A 19117-nucleotide genomic window follows, 5' to 3' on the forward strand; every position below is an offset into this window, starting at 1 on the left:
GCGAAAAATACCGTGAGTTTTCTCAGGGTTCATACGTTTCCTCTAACTCTCTTTGTTTCACCACTTCATTCATTACCATCACACTATATTCCTTAGCTTCAGTGTATAACTGCATAATCATAAAATGTTAATCAGGAAATGTCAATTCATTTCATTTGTTCTTGAAACAAGGTTGTTTATTAAGAAACACTGGTTCCATTCCTTTCCCTTGAAACCTTAGACATTATTTCCATACTCTGACAATATTGAAGACTTACAGAACTTTTGAATACCATATTCAAATAAAAATTCATCAATATAGAAAGTATCAGGTAGGTAGTAGTAGTATCTCCGCCAGTTTGCCACGCTTTTGTGCCAATGATCCCTCCAAATTTTGCCAAGGGTGGTTTGGCCCACTCCAAAATTTCGGGAGGGATACACAGGACCATTCTCCTGGAAAATGATAAAGCCAAAAATTCGTCTGGTACTGTAGAACCGACGTATTTACCTCCATCTTGTTCCCTTTTATGTGTAAAATATTGCTAAATATGGAAATTTAAAAGGCGTTTGATCTGTTTTATTTTCTTTGATGACGACTTATATCCTTCCATGTTTATATGGATGAGTATGTGGTTCCATTCTCTTTCATAAGTCATGGGTACATTTACAAACACCCATTAAACTTTGGAAAGGGTACTTATGACCATCCCTTAAATTTGAGAAATATCAAAAAAAAAAAAAAAATTTGCTAAATGTTCTCTAGGGCCCAAATATTGCTAAAAGCTTGGGAGGTATATCACTGTAAGCTTTGGTGACTCATCTCGTTCCCTTTCATGGGTTTAACATTGCCAAAAATTCAAAATTTGGAAGCTCTTGACCTATTTTATTCTCTTTGATTCTGTTTTATTTCTTATATGATTATGTGGGTGAGCGTACGGATCAATTCTCTTTTATAAGATATGAGTACATTGTTGTATTTCTCTAAATGTTTGGGAGGGTTACATAGGAACGCTCTTCAATTTGGAATTTGTCAAAAAGTAAAACTTTCGTAAATGTTCTCAAGGACTCAAATATTGTCGGTCCAAAGCCAGAACCGAGAATGCGCAAATTTCGCTATTTTCACCTAAATGCAGTATAATGTTATTTGGAGCACACAGATTCCAATACCAAAGTCTCATTTGAGAAACATGAGTATATTAGAAGTTATCGTCAATTAATAAAATATGTACCTGTCTACATACTGATTTTTCGGGGTAAGTTGAACATTACAATGCTTATAACTCAAAATCAAAGTTAGCACATTCGCGGTTTTGATATTGGATCGAGGATATATATACTACTCTAAAATTGGGTGGTCCTGCTTATCCCCCCCCCCTGTGGTAAAAAAAAAGAATCAAATATTATTATTGTCCAATTGTTCATCAATTATCTGTTGATCAATTATTGCATATTTAACATTTACCTCCTCGGTGGAGTTATATTTCTTTCTTTATGTCTGAAAAAGTGAGATTTTGAGATACGACCCTTCGTCAAATTGTTGATGTTTTGTCTGATTGTTGGTTCGCAGACCTCAAATTATTAAATACGTTACTGTCACTTTACGTAGATTTATATAATGGTGTGTAGTAATTTTCTAATAATCTACAAATAGGACAATAATTTCTGTCATTTTATTAAACCAGATAGTTAATTAAAAGTGCAGTAGGAGGTGGAGATGCCCAAGTTTCAAATATAGTGAAACCTCCCAATAACAGGCACCATTGGGATATGAATATTTATCCGTAAATAAGAAGTGCCCGTAACAGCGAGGTTGTACAAATTTTGATTACTTACAGCTCATATGGTATTTGTATGCAGTACCTTAGTAATTACATCAGTTACAAAAGCAAACCTATCAAAATAATATACTTAATGTTCCAATTACTTGAAAAATTAGGAGAAAATTTTCTCTCTAAAGAAACAGAAGCATCGCTGGAGGGTGGGTGATATACGAGGATGTAGAGACCTGCACGGTTTTTTCTATTATTATTATTATTTACTATTACTATTATTATTTCTATTATTTCTTTGGACCGGGCCGGGCTTGGGCGGGCCGACACTGTTATTTCTTTGGGCCGGGCCGGGCTTGGGCTGGCCGACATTGATTTCTCTTCAGGTCGGGCTGGGCTGGAGCCGAGCAATTGCAATTCTTTAATAATTATTGACTTTCGTTAAACGATAATTGGAATAAAGCCAAACGTTGAAGAAGTCTGTCCGTGAAATATGTTACAAAGAATGCAATAGCTATTTACAGTTTGTGTTGCTTAGCGGCTCCACTTTCACTATAGAGGATTGCAGGCATTATGCGGTAAATTGAGCTCTGACCTTGACTTTCACTGAACTCAAAATATAAAAAGAAGGGGTGGACATGTTTTGCCTGTCGCTAAACAATATTGCCATCTTCACTTTATGCTAAAAATCAATTAAGTTAGATTTTTGTTACAGGGAATGGAGTTTTTGTTCTCTCGATGACAGGCAAAGTTCTAGGAGGCAATGATACCATTCGAGAAGCAAGCGTCAGGTTGTGAACCAGAGTTTAGAAAATGTTTCTGAGGGTTAGGTCAAATTTAGTACTAAATTTTGAGAAAGATTCGGGCTTGGGCTATTTTTTTTAATTTATCGGGCCGGGGTCGGGCCAAAAACTTTTAAAATTTATCGGGCCCGGGCCGGGCTCGGGCCGAAAATCTCCAAAACTTTTCGGGCCCGGGTTGGGCTGGGCCTAGGTACGTTCGGGCTGGATTGGGCTCGGGCCGAAAAATTCGGCCCGTGCAGGTCTCTACTAGGATGTTCTAATAATCCTTGCGTGGTAATTTTCTAGCAAAGTGGAAATCACTTACTTTCCTTACTGACTGTATTAAAAGTAAAAGAAACCCAATAGAAACAAGCAACATTATTATTAAATACTGAAAATTAAAGCAGTGTTAATAAAGCATGGCGGTTTTCTTTGCAAAATTATCTGTAATACCAAAATTATCGTGTAATCCTGTGGGTACTAAGCTTTTCATCTAAATTTGCTTGTAAGTCACGGATCAGTTGAAGAGATCAATTGAAGAGTTATTTTGAAATTGTAAAAACTATTTTCCTTGTTAAAAATCAATGAGCTGAGAATGACTCCTGTCTGTTAGAAGACGTTACTAAAAGTTGAGGGTGAAAGAAGAGTATCTGTGTCCATAAATGAGTGTCTGTAAAAGGAAAGGTTCTTTCCTACAATAACACATATTTTGCCGGGACAAATAAGTTACCCCGTCTGCCCGTTAAGAGAAGTTTCACTGCACTTTGAAATCTGATTTAGATACAGTTTGTAGCTTACGAATATCTTCGATCCATTTGTTTGCGTTACTATAGATATTAGGATGTCCCTTATATAAGATAATTTCGTGTTACGATAGGTACACCCGCGAAATGTACTCTATGTGACCGTAAACACGCATTACTGAAATAGCAGCTCCCTATGAGAACGTTAACCCGTGTCGACTTGACAACAGTCATGAAATGACTGTTCCAATTTATAATATGGTTTAGAATGTCTAACCCTGATAAGGGAGAAACCGAAAGGGACAGAGAAACGAAACATCGCACGAAGTAACTAGAGAAAGAAGGACACATGTCTGTGTATTGACGAACACCACCGGATGAACAGTGTTTCCAACTCAAAAGAAAGATATGCTTTTGTAAATCGAATGATCTAAATTAGATATCGTTATTGGAAGCAAGAATGAAAATAAAGACAAAAGAGATGACAATGTTGCAACTTTTTGAGAAATAACTAGAAAGGGACACCCTAATAGATATATTGGTAGAAGACGACCTAATCCTGCATGAATTTGCTTGCTATCAGTATTCTGAGATCATACTAAATTACGTTGGACAGTTGAATACTCCGTGGAGAGTGTTTACATATGGTTTCTTTATTCATGCCTTTCTTCAGTCACTTATAACCAGAAAATATTTACCAATTCTTCTTCCATTGTTTGATACTGCTTCGCCACATCTGAAACTGCTTTCCCATTCATGTGAGCACATAAGCACATCATGGTTTGAGCTGCAAGGCAGACAATGGGACTTTTCTCCACTGCTCTTAACAGGATAGACACATCTGTATTTTCAAACGAAAAACTATATCATAAAATGCATTACTAACAATATTATGAGAATAAAAACGCCTAATAATCATAAAAAATATCAAGGAAGAAATAAATATCTAAAATCAAGAAAGTATTGATTCTATCTATAATAAGAAGCTTATACAGGAAAACACTCAAAAGTAGTAGTCATCAATCGCATACTATAGTAGTACTACATAAACAGGTGAAAGTAATACCATGTCAAGGTAAGTAAATGTAAGTAATTGTTACTTCAGCTAAGATTTTGTAACAAATAAGGCTGATCCGACGACACGAATGAGTACGTCATTTTCAAAAAAAAATAAAAAGAACTATTATTTTTTCGACTATTACGAGAACAATTTGTATTATTTCTTGTCTTCGTAATTTGGTATCCGGCTAGTGCCAAATATTAATGTATTTTCTGCTTCCTGTATACCTTACTATAGATAGAAATAAGTTAAGCAATACATATGTCTTAAGTACCTCTTTAAATATAAGTAGGTTTCTTAAGCTTCGAGATACGTCTTGCATTCTGCGACCCAGGAATTAATATTGAAGAAATACAGATATAGAAGTTAGATATGCTGTAGAAAATTTAACAAGAAAATATCCAAACATGTCAACTCTTTGTTTTTTCTTTTCTTTTCTTTTTTCTTTTTTTCTTTTTTTTTAGTGTGACTGCATATACGAGTAGTATTTATCCAACAATCAAATATTAAGTAACTATGAACTCTATTACCGAATATTGGATTAATCAAATACTGCTTCGAAATTCGAGAAGTTAATAATGATTAAATGTTATGTTGACGTTATTAGCTACGTATATTAGTCTAGGCAAATTGTTGCTGAACCGGGAACAAATTGCAATACAATTTCTGCTAACGGCTTCTTATGGAAAAATACCTGAGGAAAACGATGGCAAAAAGTCTACCACTTTTCGAGGTGCGGTAAGGCCGATATGGAGAATTTTTCAACATGGCCGCCATGCGTTACTACTATTCGGAAAGTCTTCTGTGCCACTGCTAACTTACAGCAATGAGTAATATATCCTTGTAAAGCTTATGAAACGCAGATTCCAATGTTGTAGCAATGTTTCCCATTTTGTCCACCGACTAGAAGAAGAAGAAAAAGAAATTTTAAAAATCACAAAAAAACTGGATTTTTTCGAAAATATTTCATCTCTGGCAACACTGGGGGTCAGCAGTGTAAACAAACTTGTTATTACATATCTTACACATCTGTGTGTAAGATGTAAAACACTCACTGAGATCTAGCCGGAGGAAGGTGTCCTAATATGGGATACCCTTTATGGGCTGTATCACCGATTTCAATGGAGGAAATACAGGTAGACCATTATATGAGAACACACTGTGACCATCCTAAACACCACAGTCTCATGACGTATACTTCGTTGTAAAGCTGATAGAACAGAGATTTCAACTATATAGCATTGATCCCTATTTGACCCACCTGATAGAAGAAGAAAGTTGAAAAAGTACAAAGTAGTTATTTATTTATTATTGAAAACTTACAATTGTTGTATACGCATGCTGTATCACGGATTTTACTGGAGAAAGTATACCATTGTATGAGAACACCACGCAATGTAATAGTTGTTATTTGTTCCAACTGGAAAACTGACTAATAGAAGTAGAACATGGACCTTAACAGCCTAACAAATTTAGGTGGACAAAACACTGAACCGCGATCTTATTGTAATGTATAATTTACTGTTGACATGTATTATGAAAACTACCTTAGAGAAACATATTATAAATTCTACCACCTCCGAGAGGATGTAGGTCTGCTGTGGTGAATTTTCTAATATTGGTGCACGTTTCCTACTACTTGATACCATTATATATGTTGAGGATTGTTCAATACTTGGAACCTTATTCTTTCGTTTTAATTGAAAGCAAACTCTTAAACAATTTTTTTTAAATATTTTTATTACAATATTTTTTCCATGGTACACTACAGTTTTATACTGAGTACAGTGTTCAATAGTTTCCATGTGTTAGAGCTTTCTTACATTAAAATTAATATATGCTATTTTTATATGCATTATGTGCACCAATATGCACAACTTAACGTATATGTATTATGTTGAAAATAAGAATTACATGTACTAGTATAAAATATATGCAAGTATGTTAAGTTCTGCCACATGGAACTGTAAATGAACTAAGCAATGTTAAACACTAATAAATGTAAATTTTAAACATACTTGGGAATGTGTCATAAGCAGCTATATAGCACATAAATATCTTCGCTTATCAGTAGCGTCTCCTGACGTGGATATTAGGGCGTTGGCAAGAAAGGAAAAATATATTAACCCTTACATCCATAGGCGATACTAGAGGGGGAACCCCCTCTTCCCAGGAGCAAAGATGGGCCCACCCACATTGTTTTACTGATCAAAAATATTGTGATAAATTTACCTCAATTTATAGCTATTTTAGTAGCATTCGCATTCAGCATACGAGTATTTAATAGTGACTATACTTTGCCCACCCATCGATTTCCTGAAGATAGTCTGTAGCTGGAAGTTCTCGCAATTTTCGAAAGTAAGGAACCATGATCGTCACCTCATAATGTCCTAGTTACGCCAACCTATAAATAGCAATTTACTTCTAACAATTTAGTATGGAAATTATAAAGAGCAATCGAGGAGGATGTTATTACGTAAGGAATACATTTAATTATAATAATTATAGTATAAGTAAATATACCCTCAAAATATGAAACTGAAAATCAAAAACAAGCAATTATTTACTAACAATTACGTTAATTTCAGCCCAGGTCGTCTTTCTTTACATAGCAACCTCTGGATTACTGCTTTAGAAACAGTAATAGAGGCCCGAAATCGTAAGTCTTGAGGGTGACCCACTAACGAAAAAGTAAATGAAAATTAGGGAAATAAAAAGGCGGAATGGAAAACCGTTCTGTAGCTTAACGTCCAGGCTTTTTTCTTTTTCTTTTTTGCATCAACAGACACTTCCAACACAAGTTGGATCGAGAAAAATGATGTTTCTTTTCACCGTACTCCTAACACGTATTTTAGGAAGAACTCGATTGCACCATTAACTTTTGAATTAAATGATATGTTTAGCAATAAAAAATTGCTTAGATCATAGCCCCTCTGCTCCCAAAAATGTTTTTCGTATTGCTATAAAATATCTGTACATTTTAGAAATTTTAATAAATATAAGGTAACCAAGAAAGTTCTGTCACTTTTTGTGGAGGTCTGTGTTCAGTTGGCCCTCACACAGTGAGTTGAATGCGAATGGAGATAAGGCAAAGGTCAATTGTTGGTGTGGGTATATCCAACATAGTACTTGGTTGTGGTTGTTCAGTTACACTGTGAACTTGCGTCAGGACAAAGTGAATATGGCACCTCCACAGAGCGTCCTAAGGGCGTAACGAAACACTCAAAGGCGTACCACGTACCGGAAGACTAACACGTACAAAATGAAGATCTTCAAACAGCAATTGAGGCGAACAGTGGCCAGACATGTGAGAAACTGGGACTAGAATTCAGTGAGGGTATAGAAACCATTCGGCAGCACCTTTAACTTGGGAAGCACTACACGTTGAATCGATAGGTCCAAAGGTTCCTTCTGTCACAGGACAACGCTAAGCCCCACGTGGCTGGAATGACCCGGGACATCCTTCTGCGTCTTGGATGGGAAATACTATTGCATCCACCGTATTCCCTGGACATTGCACCGTTTGATTATGACCTGTTCCATTCCTTGGACAATCACCTTAGAGAGCGCCAGTTCAAATCCTTAGTAGAGATGCAAAATGCACTTGATACCTTCTTCGCTTCATGTCCCAGCAAGTTCTATCCGGTGGAATACATGGCTTTCCAGAATGTAGGTAGAGGATCGTCAATGCCGTTGGGGCTATGTTTCATCTTACAGGTACGTATTAGATGACATATCATTGTTTGAAGGTGGTGGATGAAAGAACTTTCTTGGTTACCTTTATAATTGGGTGCTGGTAATGGTGCCATTTTCACCATTGTCAGATGTTCGTCTTCCCATCCTCAGCTACATAGATCCATTTCATTACCCATCCACTATTGAACCTGGTGATATACTGGTTGCTACGAAATTCGTACGCATTTACTGAGGGAGGTAGTTCTTCAGGTTTCACCTGAACTTTTGATTTTGTCGCCCTTGATATGAACATTCGAGACCACATTTTGTTTAGTGTAACTCCTGAATTTCCATCACAAAGGTAGACAATAGTTTCGTGACCAGCAATGTGAACTTCTTCTTTTGATTTCCCAGCTGTCTTGAAAACACTAGCATCTTTCTTAAATATCTCATTCCTCTTTAACATTTTGATAGTCACATTTCCCTAGGCCGTACAGCTTTGATGTTTCTTTCACACTCTGGCACAGCACACGCGAAAAGAATGTGAGAGCAAACTTCTTCACCAAGTTCTTGTTTAATTTTCTTAATGTCACAGATAGTCTTTGTTTTTACATTTCGCTTTGGTTCCGGACAAAGAAAAATACAATAAAACTCATTACTGAAGTGATATACCGGTATTAACAGGACCAGAAGATCATTGTCATCACCTATTAAGCTGTAGGGTACTTGCGCGCTAATGTAACAATTGTTATGGCGATCATGATGTCAGCATCACCAGAAGCTTGTTTGGTGGTACAGCCAGCTAATTGTAACTTTTGCAAAACACAAGTCATAAACGCTTGTTTATTTGGTTTGTTGGAAAGAAAAATGTCTGTTGACAGCAACGCTCATTGAAGGGCATGTACTTTTGGTCCTTGAAACCCCTTTCGATCGCTTTCGATAAATTTCCGACTTTGTTGCTAACGTATTTTCATAGCCATCGAAGACATCTTTGAGAACATAGTTTTGATAGACATGAATTACTTCTTCAAATGTTTGTTTTTAATTCCAAGTTAGGCGATGAAGCAAGAACCCACCATCAATGACATCTTCAGGCAGAGTTACTTCGATTTTTACTTGCTCACATATGAATTTAGCAAGTTGAAACTTTCCAGAATCTCTCATATGCCCACCTTTAACAAATAATGAAGGAGGGTACGTGCACAGCTCGTGAGAAAACATTTCTCTCAAATCAAAGCTAGTTGTTTAAGCACAGAGTAACAAGCATTGGAATGGTAGTTCAGGCTGAATAATGAAAGTTTCATCTTTACATTTAACTTCTTGAACGGACTTCATAGGCTTCATAAGTTTACTTTTCTTGAAAGTATATTCAGTAACTGTTCTATGAGTTATCTCATCGAACTGTAGTGTACCACGAAAAAAATAATCGAGAAAACTTGTTTAAGAGTTTGCTTCCAATTGATATAATGACTAAGGCTCCAAATATTGAACTACCCTCAACATATAAAGATATGAAGTACTAGGAAACGTGCGCCAATGTTGGAAAATTCACCACAGTAGACCTACATCCTCTCGGAGGTGATAGAATTTATAATATGTTTCTCTAAGGTAGTTTTCATAATAAAAATGTCAACAGTAAATTATACATTACAATAAGATCGCGATTCAGTGTTTTGTCCACCTAAATTTGTTAGGCTGTTAAAGTCCATGTTCTACTTCTATTAGTCAGTTTTCCAGTTGGAACAAATGACAACTATTACATTGCGTGGTGTTCTCATACAATGGTATACTTTCTCCAGTAAAATCCGTGATAAAGCATGCGTATACAACAATTGTAAGTTTTCAATAATAAATAAATAACTACTTTGTACTTTTTCAACTTTCTTCTTCTATCAGGTGGGTCAAATAGGGATCAATGCTATATAGTTGAAATCTCTGTTCTATCAGCTTTACAACGAAGTATACGTCATGAGACTGTGGTGTTTAGGATGGTCACAGTGTGTTCTCATATAATGGTCTACCTGTATTTCCTCCATTGAAATCGGTGATACAGCCCATAAAGGGTATCCCATATTAGGACACCTTCCTCCGGCTAGATCTCAGTGAGTGTTTTACATCTTACACACAGATGTGTAAGATATGTAATAACGAGTTTTTTTACGCTGCTGTACCCCAGTGTTGCCAGAGATGAAATATTTTCGGAAAAATTCGAGTTTTTTGTTATTTTTAAAAATTTCTTATTATTATTCTAGTCGGTGGGCAAAATGGGAAACAGTTTTGCATCATTGGAATATACGCTCCATAATCTTTACAAAGATATACTACTCATTGAGGAAAGTGGTAGATTTTTCGCCATCGTTTTCCTCAAGTTTTTTCCATAAGAACCCATTAACATAAATTGTATTGCAATTTGTTCCCGGTTAAGCCATTTTTTGACCTAATTTTCCTAATCTATTTCTGATATTTACTTAATTCGAATAATTACTTTCTCTACTAACTCACTATTTATCTACAATTGACTATTGTATTCGAAATATATGTGAACTTACTACCATCTTACCTAGCACAGGAATTATATTGACAAATGTCCTTGGAAGATTTTGTTCTAAATAATCAAGTGCCTTCTCAAAATGAATTCTATGTTGTATTGCTGAATTCTCTTCTGGTTTTGCACATGACATAGAACATAAGTTATTATTACCAACATTAATTGTTACGAGCTGCAAAGAGAGCAGTTATTTTATATATAAGAAAAACTAAATATATATATAATAATTTGATCAAAGTCACTATACAAATACACATATATATATATTAAACATAAAGATGATTAGAAATTTAATTTTCTTCATTCAGAAAAATGTATAATCCTATTTCTACAGTCTGAGCTTTCAAACTCAAGTTAGGATCAAAGCCTCCTACCTAACTATGTACCTGGAAGGACAAAATATTGCAGTACATTATAGGGATAGGATTACAATTTTGTTTCCCACTGTGGTTTAAAGGAATAAGAACGATGCGAAATTATCAGGACCCACAAAGCTCTGTCGGGCTTCCAGGCAGTGCTATTGCACAAAAATCTCTACAACTTTCGTTTCAGGCTTTTAAATAAAGGTCAAGTGAATGATTGTTTTGGTAGAGTGCTGGTTGTGGCCGGCCTGGTAACACCACACATCCATCTGAGCATGTTCATTGCGGCCACGTGTAGTTTACTGAAACACTCGGTCAAAAAAAAATCCCTTCGAACAGGGGGAACAGCTTATGTATATTTAAGACCGCCCGGCTTTGCCAGGATCTCCGAGAAACTTATACATAATTAAAGAGCAAAACTGTGTACTTTATAAACAAGAAACAATGTCAGAAATCTACTGCGAAGAGTTTAAATTCAGAGATGTAATTGAGTTATCACAGCTCATAAATTCAAAGCAACATTATAATTTTTTGGCTAAATATTGTTTCGTAACTTTAAAATAGAGATTTTGTTGCTAATTTGAATTAATGATTATAGGATACTGCTTATTGTTTATCCTCGATAGAAAGACAATACTACTTCAGGTGCATCTTGATTATTATTGAACAAGTTACATAGAGAAGAAGGTTACAAAATAATAAATATAGAAATTATAAATTTTAACAATTTACGCCTGTCATGAAGGAAGACCTCCATGCACGAACTTCTTATGTGTTGCTTCTTAGCATAATTAACGAAGTACTTACAGAAAGGTTTGATGGTATAGGCTGAGGTCCATACTGACAAGTTCCAATTCTGGTGGTCGACTAACTATGTTGTTCTGACCGACTGTCAAAATGACTGACCAAATAACTCCCCTTGTTTACCATTTGTTTAGTTTAAATACCCTGTTTTTGGCTTTTTACCTGTATAAGTTCCTTATTTTGTTTTTGTATTTTGTCATTTTTACTTTTATTTTTAGATTTCACTTTCTTACAATTGCGTTTAAGGAACCTCACCCTGTTTGCTTCTTTTATTTTTAATTTTAAAAGTTTCTAATATACATCGATATGTTGAAAGTTACATTACGTTTCCTCTTCTGGGAAAAAAATTTTAAAAAATAAACCAAGTGCTTTTTTTTAAAAGTCATTGGTTATTACTTTGCTCTCTCCTTACTTTCTGGAACTATTTTTTTTTTTCAAGTATTTAATTACAATTATTGTGAAACATCCATTGTTTTAGATAATATGCCAACTTACCTTCCAATCGTTGTGGAAATCAATTTCAGAGTTGTTTTTGATACGTTGAACTAAAATTTTGGTTAATGTTAGAAGATCTGAATCAACTATTGCTGATTTAGCTATGTTAAGTTCTTGGAAACTTGCTCCAACAACGTCAGATTTTATGGAGTATCCAACTAAATGTGGATTGTATAACTTTAAAATGTTAGGAAGGGTTAAGTATTCTTTCCATGTTTTAGCTCCGCCTGAAATTTAAAAAAAATGATAATAATCTTATTAATATTGCAATATTGTAAAGGGGTAAAACTGAGGGTGAACGCGGGAGGACATCGTTACCCCACTTCCAAAAACTATCTATGGTGTCCAGGCAGGGGAACGGCGCGACGTTATCCGTTCCTCTACCTTTTCAACTCCGATTTTCCTGAATATTGTATTGTTGGTTAGCCTTATTTGAGAACTTCTAAATATAATAGCCTTATTTGAGAGCTTCTAAATATAATAGCCTTATTTGAAAACTTCTAAATATAATATTTTATTTTTCATAAAATTGTGTTTCAAATATGAATAAAATTTAAACATGAATTTAGAAACATCTCATGTTCTACTATTTTGTTTACCAATAATATTATTTACTGATTTAGTAATAACGAATATAAATACATGACTCAGAAATCCAGACATCTTTAGCATTTCTCAAGAAAGTGAATGTTCCTTTTTAATATTTATTTATATATTTTCTTAGAGAGCAAAATGTCAGATTGAGATTGAGTGAAAAACAGTTATTTTAACTTTATATTTTAATAATGCAGCGGATATGAAACAAGGCTGACAGCATAAGAAGAAATTCAAAAGGGCTTCTAGGATTAGGATTAGGAGTTAGATATCTGGCTTTCTTCATCTAAGACCATGTTAGCCCATCACGTATGAGGGATGAGATTCCTGGGGGAATTGGAGAGGAGAAAGAAATGGAGAAGGAAGAAAATGGGCTGGAGCCATTATCTTAGGTACTATCAAGACATTTTCTTGGTGTGAATGAGGATAATACAGGAAAACTTTACTCAGGATGAATGGTTTGTAAAATCTTATACACAGTGTGTCTCAACGGGAATTGAACACCAGACAGCTCGCACCAAAGACGAGAGCGTTGTCGAATACGCTACGCGAGGCCACAAAAGGTTTTCTAGAAAAGAGATGATAAATCAGGAACTGAAAACTGGCACACATTCCATATTATTGGTACATTAATGGATTCTAGGCTTAAAATAATATATTTTTTTGGTCTGACCTTGAGCCTACATTTCGTTCGTAAGTTATGATCCTTCTCACATTGTTCAAACCAACTTTCGGCTGCATTTGTGCACCCATGGTTGACTACAATTTTTTACTTTTAAGCGAAGAGAAGAGAGAAGAATGTATGGTGACTGTGAAAAAAAATTGAATCCGAAATTTCAAAGAATTTATAGGTTCATGTTCCCTATGTATTGAAAACGTGATTTTTGGACATTTGTTCTTCCGTTCGTGCTTTTGTCCGTTCCATATAAATACGTTCACCCGCATAGAGGGCTATACCGTGCAAAGTATCCGCACCAAATTTTAAGCTTAAGGTCTTTATACGATTCTCTGGGGAATGCTTTTCTACCCCCGAAAAATAAGTGTAGTTTACTGAAGGATGAAAATAAAATAACTTGATTTTCTCAAAGACGGTTCTAACGATTTTAATTATATCACACATATCAGTATTTCATTAATAACACTATATTATGGTATAAGTCATCGCCTTATAATTGTGCTCTACCGAAAACGTCTTATAATTGTGTTCGTACTTCAGAAGAAACCAGTTGAGAATTCTCAGGAGCATTGCCAGAACGAACTTAAAAAGTATTAATTTTCCATATTAATTTCTACAGGCTTTATACCAATAGAAGGGTTGGATGCAAGAGCCAGGTAAGTTCACTTTTAGAAATTTCTCCGGAGATGACTGTTTCTTGCTCTGACTTCACGATGAACACTGTATATAGGTACCTCATTCGCATTATAACACTGAATATAATCATCGGATCCACATGATTCTTGTACACGATGTAGAGTGACTTTTTTGCTACTGGAACATGCTAAAATCTCAAATTCGCTCAAATATAGACTTACCTAGTTCTTGCATCCAACCCTTCAATTGTTCTAGGTACTTTATTATTAACTCATTAAACAATTCCTGTAACATATCTATCTATTTATATTTTCCTTGAGTACTAAATTTTTCCACATGTTTTGTTTAAATGTTATATTAAAACATTTTACGATATGTTGTTTTACGAAGACAACAAATATTACAAATGGATTTTGTAAATATGCAAAATATTCCAAAGTATAATAATAATTACAAATATATATTATGTTGTATTGATATTTTTTACGATATGCGTATTTTGTTCCGTTTAAAGCAAAGGAAAGTCTTGAAATATGTAAAAGGAATAACATTTTTTTAAAAAAATCAAGTTTCCCGTGTTTAGCATACAAACAAATTTAGGTGTTGAATTACATATTCGACATGTAAAACGACTGTTTAAAGAAAATGAAATTAATCATCATAGTGTTCAAAATGGAGGGCTCAAAATTGAAAAATTTGCAAAATATCATCTTTCTACGATTTACGGTTCCCGAGATATAATTCTTTAAACCCCCCGAAATAAAACCTTTTTTGGTCAATATCTTGGAAACAGTAAGTCATAGGGAGATGATTTTGGTGTTGATGGTGAACATTTTGGTACTAATAGTAACTGAGAACCACTGGCCAAACCAAACTATTTACCTTCGTCTTAGGTATTAATCAACACCAATATCATCTCTCTATGATTGACGGTTCCTGAGATATGGCTCCTTAAATCTCCCGAAATCGGAACTTTTTTGGCCAATATCTCGGAATAGTAAGAGTGACGCGAACAATTCCATCACTTCTTTCAGATAGTTTTTGATGCTCTATCGAACGGAGGCCTCAAAATTGAAAAATTCGCAAATAAGAGACTGACACATACACAGACATAGAGAACTCAGTAACGAACTTTGTAGGTTCGTTGAAAAAAGCTTGTCACTTCTATTACCACTATTGTTCTGTGGGAATTTTCATTAAAATCAGAAATGCTATATTATGTCGAATAGAGGTTAATAGAGAAGGTGGAATCTACCCTTGGGACTGTTGGATTGATTCCGAAAACACCGCCTGTCGATATCTTTTACCTGTTTCGCTTTGATACCTCTCAACAGACTGACAGACAGATTTGGCCGTTCTACATATAAGACTTCCTATACTTATGCTTAAAATAGTTTGGAAGTCTAGAAATCCTGCTCGAGTCTAGCGATAACTATGTTTATTTCAAACGGTTCAGTTATTTCCCAGTGACGATCAGAGAAACAACTTTAATTTCCATGTTTATTTATTGAGAAAAATATATTCACATATTCTATTTTTTATTTGAGTTAAATGTCCCAGTATTATAATCTCAGGTTAAGGAGGGCGTAATAATGAGATGAATTATAACAAAATGGGTGGAAAAGAGAGAACCTCATGGAAACCTACGCACACGGTGTTTGTCCGCCACAAAGTTTACTTGCCCAAATACTATCCAATCTCCCCCATCCTGTCTTTACGAGCTGAATTTCTGAAAATACTGGGAAATATGACCATTTAATGAGAGTTCTATACCAAGTTTTGTATTCCTAACATGAAGAGCTTCTGATATACCTACTTTTGGCATAAATTTTAAAAGTTTTCCCTCTTCTCTTACGACACACTATTAAGTAAATTAACATGATAAAAAAAACAGCTCAAAGACAATGTTACTTATGTTCAAAATTAAATTAAACGGACTTTTCCTTTATCACGTAATAGACAATGCTAACTTCGTATTTATAATATAGATATAGATACAAATATATTTTTGTTTTCTATACATTGAAATATTATTCCAACTACTTTTATCGATGGCATTTGACTGCTTAATGAGCTGATAGAAAAAGTTTCTTGAATATGGAAACCGAAATTACAAACTATTAGTCACCACTAGAAGAATCCGGTAAATTATCCAATTTTGAGAAACTGAACCCACAATGTGGTTAAGTGTATAATATCGAATATTTTCTTCCAGGATGTAATAATCGTTACATAAGAGCCGTTGTTGACGCATTTGTTGTTACTACATCTTGCATACTATTATCCATAATTGTCGTTGCATACATTTTGTGTGTTATTATTATTATTATTATTGAAGTGCGCAAAAGAGAACGTCTACTATCCAACTGGACGTGAATTTGAGTCTGTGTGTGAATTTTGCCAAGTAAAATCATAAAAATTATGCAACTTTGATTAAAAATTATCCATGCTTCTAAACAGTGTCTGTTTCTTGGACTTGAAATAATGAAACCAGGGCCAATTAAAATGATTGCACATAATCATAGATACACAGTCAGATCACAAGAACCTGATTGCTGAGATTAAGAAATCATTAGAAATTATTGTTTTATCTGAAGATTCAATACTGTGTTCACATTTATTCTCAACAGGTTTTATTAGAATAAATAACTTCATGCTACTCTCTGCATTTAACTGTATTAAAGACTTAAGTTTCGTGCTCGATCAGCTTTCAAGTCACTGTATTTATATTATACATAATGTGTATTTTAATTATGTAAAAAATTATGGATAAAGCGAAAAGATAATTTTACACTCAAACATTAACAACTAAGTAACAGGCTGTTTTCTTTCACTTCGCGTGGTGAAACTTAAAAATTATCAGTCAGGATGCTTGGCATCGAATCCCGATTAGGAGGTGCCAACACTAAATATTAACTTCTATTTGTTAAGTAAATATGATCAAATTACTTCTCCACAAATACTTTTTGTAGAATGCTTATTATTTACATAAAGTAAAGGGTGAATTTTCAACTTGGTTTGAGAACTATCTCCACCACTTTTTAAATCGAAGGCTGTTCATTTTCTACATATTAGGCTACTTGCAAAAACTATTTAGGATAAATGTTTAATTAGGTTTATTTTTCAGTAACGTTCCATTAAAGTTTCGTCATATCTTGATTAAAGTTTCAAACACTTAAGTGTTTCCCTTTCAGCTTATGACAACGAACAGAAATGAAGTTTCCTGTTTCTATAAAGTTCTTTACAATTTAACGTTTTTAGACATAGTTCTGGTTCTGAATTATCTGTAAATCTTCAAATAAAGCAGAATGAATCGAATAATATTAAGGAATATTTTTTGGAACAATCAATAGTTGTTTAACAAAATGACAGAAACACAATATTTGTAAAACAAGAAAACTTACAGCAGACTATGAGACTTGAACTGATGATTGTCGAAGAAAGAAAGTAGTTCACCGTCACACGAACCATACTTTCGAAGAAGATTGAAGTTTTGCTACTTACAAGTAAAACTTCCCAAGTGTAACACTCCGATTTTGATAAAATTTGCCAAGTAGATACTACACATAAAATAAACGAAAACGTGTTTTTTTTATTATTTTCTGCGGGAAAACGGTTTTAGGGGGCAAAAGCTCCCACCAAAAATTTTGAAAATTGACGCCACCAAGGCAAAAACAAGTGAACCAAAGTGAACGAAATTGTGCACAGATATTGTACACGTAAAATCAAGGAATACGTGTTTCGTATTTTCCTAAAAAAAGAAAAAACGGTAACGTAGGGCACGGACTCCTCCAAACCTTTGATCACGAAATATCAAAAGTGCTAATAACAGTATGTCAGATGTATGTAAAGGACATGAAGAATTGCAACGAAACTTTGTGTAGGGACAATACGCAAAAAACTAAACGAACACGTTTTCTTTATTTTTTTCGGAAAAACGGTTTCAGGGGGCAAAAGCCCCGTCCAAAATTTTGGAATTTGACGCCTGAAAGGCGAGAAGCGGACAGAAGTTAACGAAATTGTGCACAAATATTATTGGAACAAAACAAGGAATATGGATTTCAAATTTTCCTGAAAAAAAAAGTTTGTTTGAGGTGCAGACCCCTCCAAAACTTTCATCGTGAAAAATCAAAAGTGCTAATAACAGTGTGTCAGAAGTGCTTAAAGGACATGAAGAATTGCAACGAAACTTTGTGTAGGGACAATACGCAAAAAACTAAACGAACACGGTTTCTTTATTTTCTACGGAAAAACTATTTTAGTGGGCAAAAGCACCCACCCAAAAATTTTGAAATTTGACGCCCGAAAGGCAAGAAGTGCACCGAAGTGAACGAAATTGTGCACAGACATTCTAGACATAAAATGAAGTATTATGGGTTTCGTAATTTCCTGGAAAAAACGGTTGGGTGGGGCATGGTCCCCTACAAACCTTTGATCACGAAACATTAAAAGTGCTAATAACAGAATGTCAGAAATGCTTAAAGGACATGAAGAATTGGAACGAAACTTTGGGGAGTAACAATACGCTAGGGGCAAAACCCCATCCAGAAATTTTGAAATTTGACGCCCGAAATTCAAGAAGTGGACTGAAGTGAATGAAATTGTGCACAGATATTGTACACATAAAATGAGGGAATATGGGTTTCATATTTTCTTGAAAAAATAAAAAAGGTGTGGTGGGGAACGGTCTCCTCCAAACCTTTGATCACGAAATATCAAAAGTGCTAATAACAGTATATCAGATGTGTGTAAAGGACATGGACAATTGCAACGAAACTTTGTGTATGGACAATACACAAGAAGGAAACGAATACTTTTTTTATTTTCTGCGGAGAAATGGTTTTGGAGCAATAGCCCCACCAAAATCTTGATAGTTGTCGTTTAAAAGGCAAGAAGAATCGGACCGAAGTGAATGAAATTGTCCACAAACATTGTAGAGGTAAAATGAGGAAATACGTGTTTCGTATTTTTCTTTTAAAAAATGGATAGACCGA

The 19117-nt window shown here is 34.7% G+C and overlaps 1 protein-coding gene across 2 annotated transcripts in view; it reads right to left on the bottom strand.

The window, feature by feature from the left end:
* LOC145694838 (phospholipase B1, membrane-associated-like) overlaps positions 1–19117 on the bottom strand; it is a 34059-nt gene that overhangs the window by 6107 nt on the left and 8835 nt on the right. The window contains exons 3-5 of one of the 2 annotated variants that reach the window (XM_081771514.1): positions 12218–12444; positions 10569–10728; positions 3972–4114 (exon numbers count right to left, since the gene is read on the bottom strand). In XM_081771514.1, the coding sequence (XP_081627640.1) occupies positions 3972–4114; positions 10569–10728; positions 12218–12444 (530 nt within the window). The remainder of the gene's footprint in view (positions 1–3971; positions 4115–10568; positions 10729–12217; positions 12445–19117) is intronic. The other variant, XM_081771523.1, reaches the window with a different exon arrangement.

Source organism: Thermobia domestica, chromosome 1 (genome assembly GCF_964235325.1).
Source record: "Thermobia domestica chromosome 1, izTheDome1.hap1.1, whole genome shotgun sequence".
NCBI classification, from domain to species: domain Eukaryota; kingdom Metazoa; phylum Arthropoda; class Insecta; order Zygentoma; family Lepismatidae; genus Thermobia; species Thermobia domestica.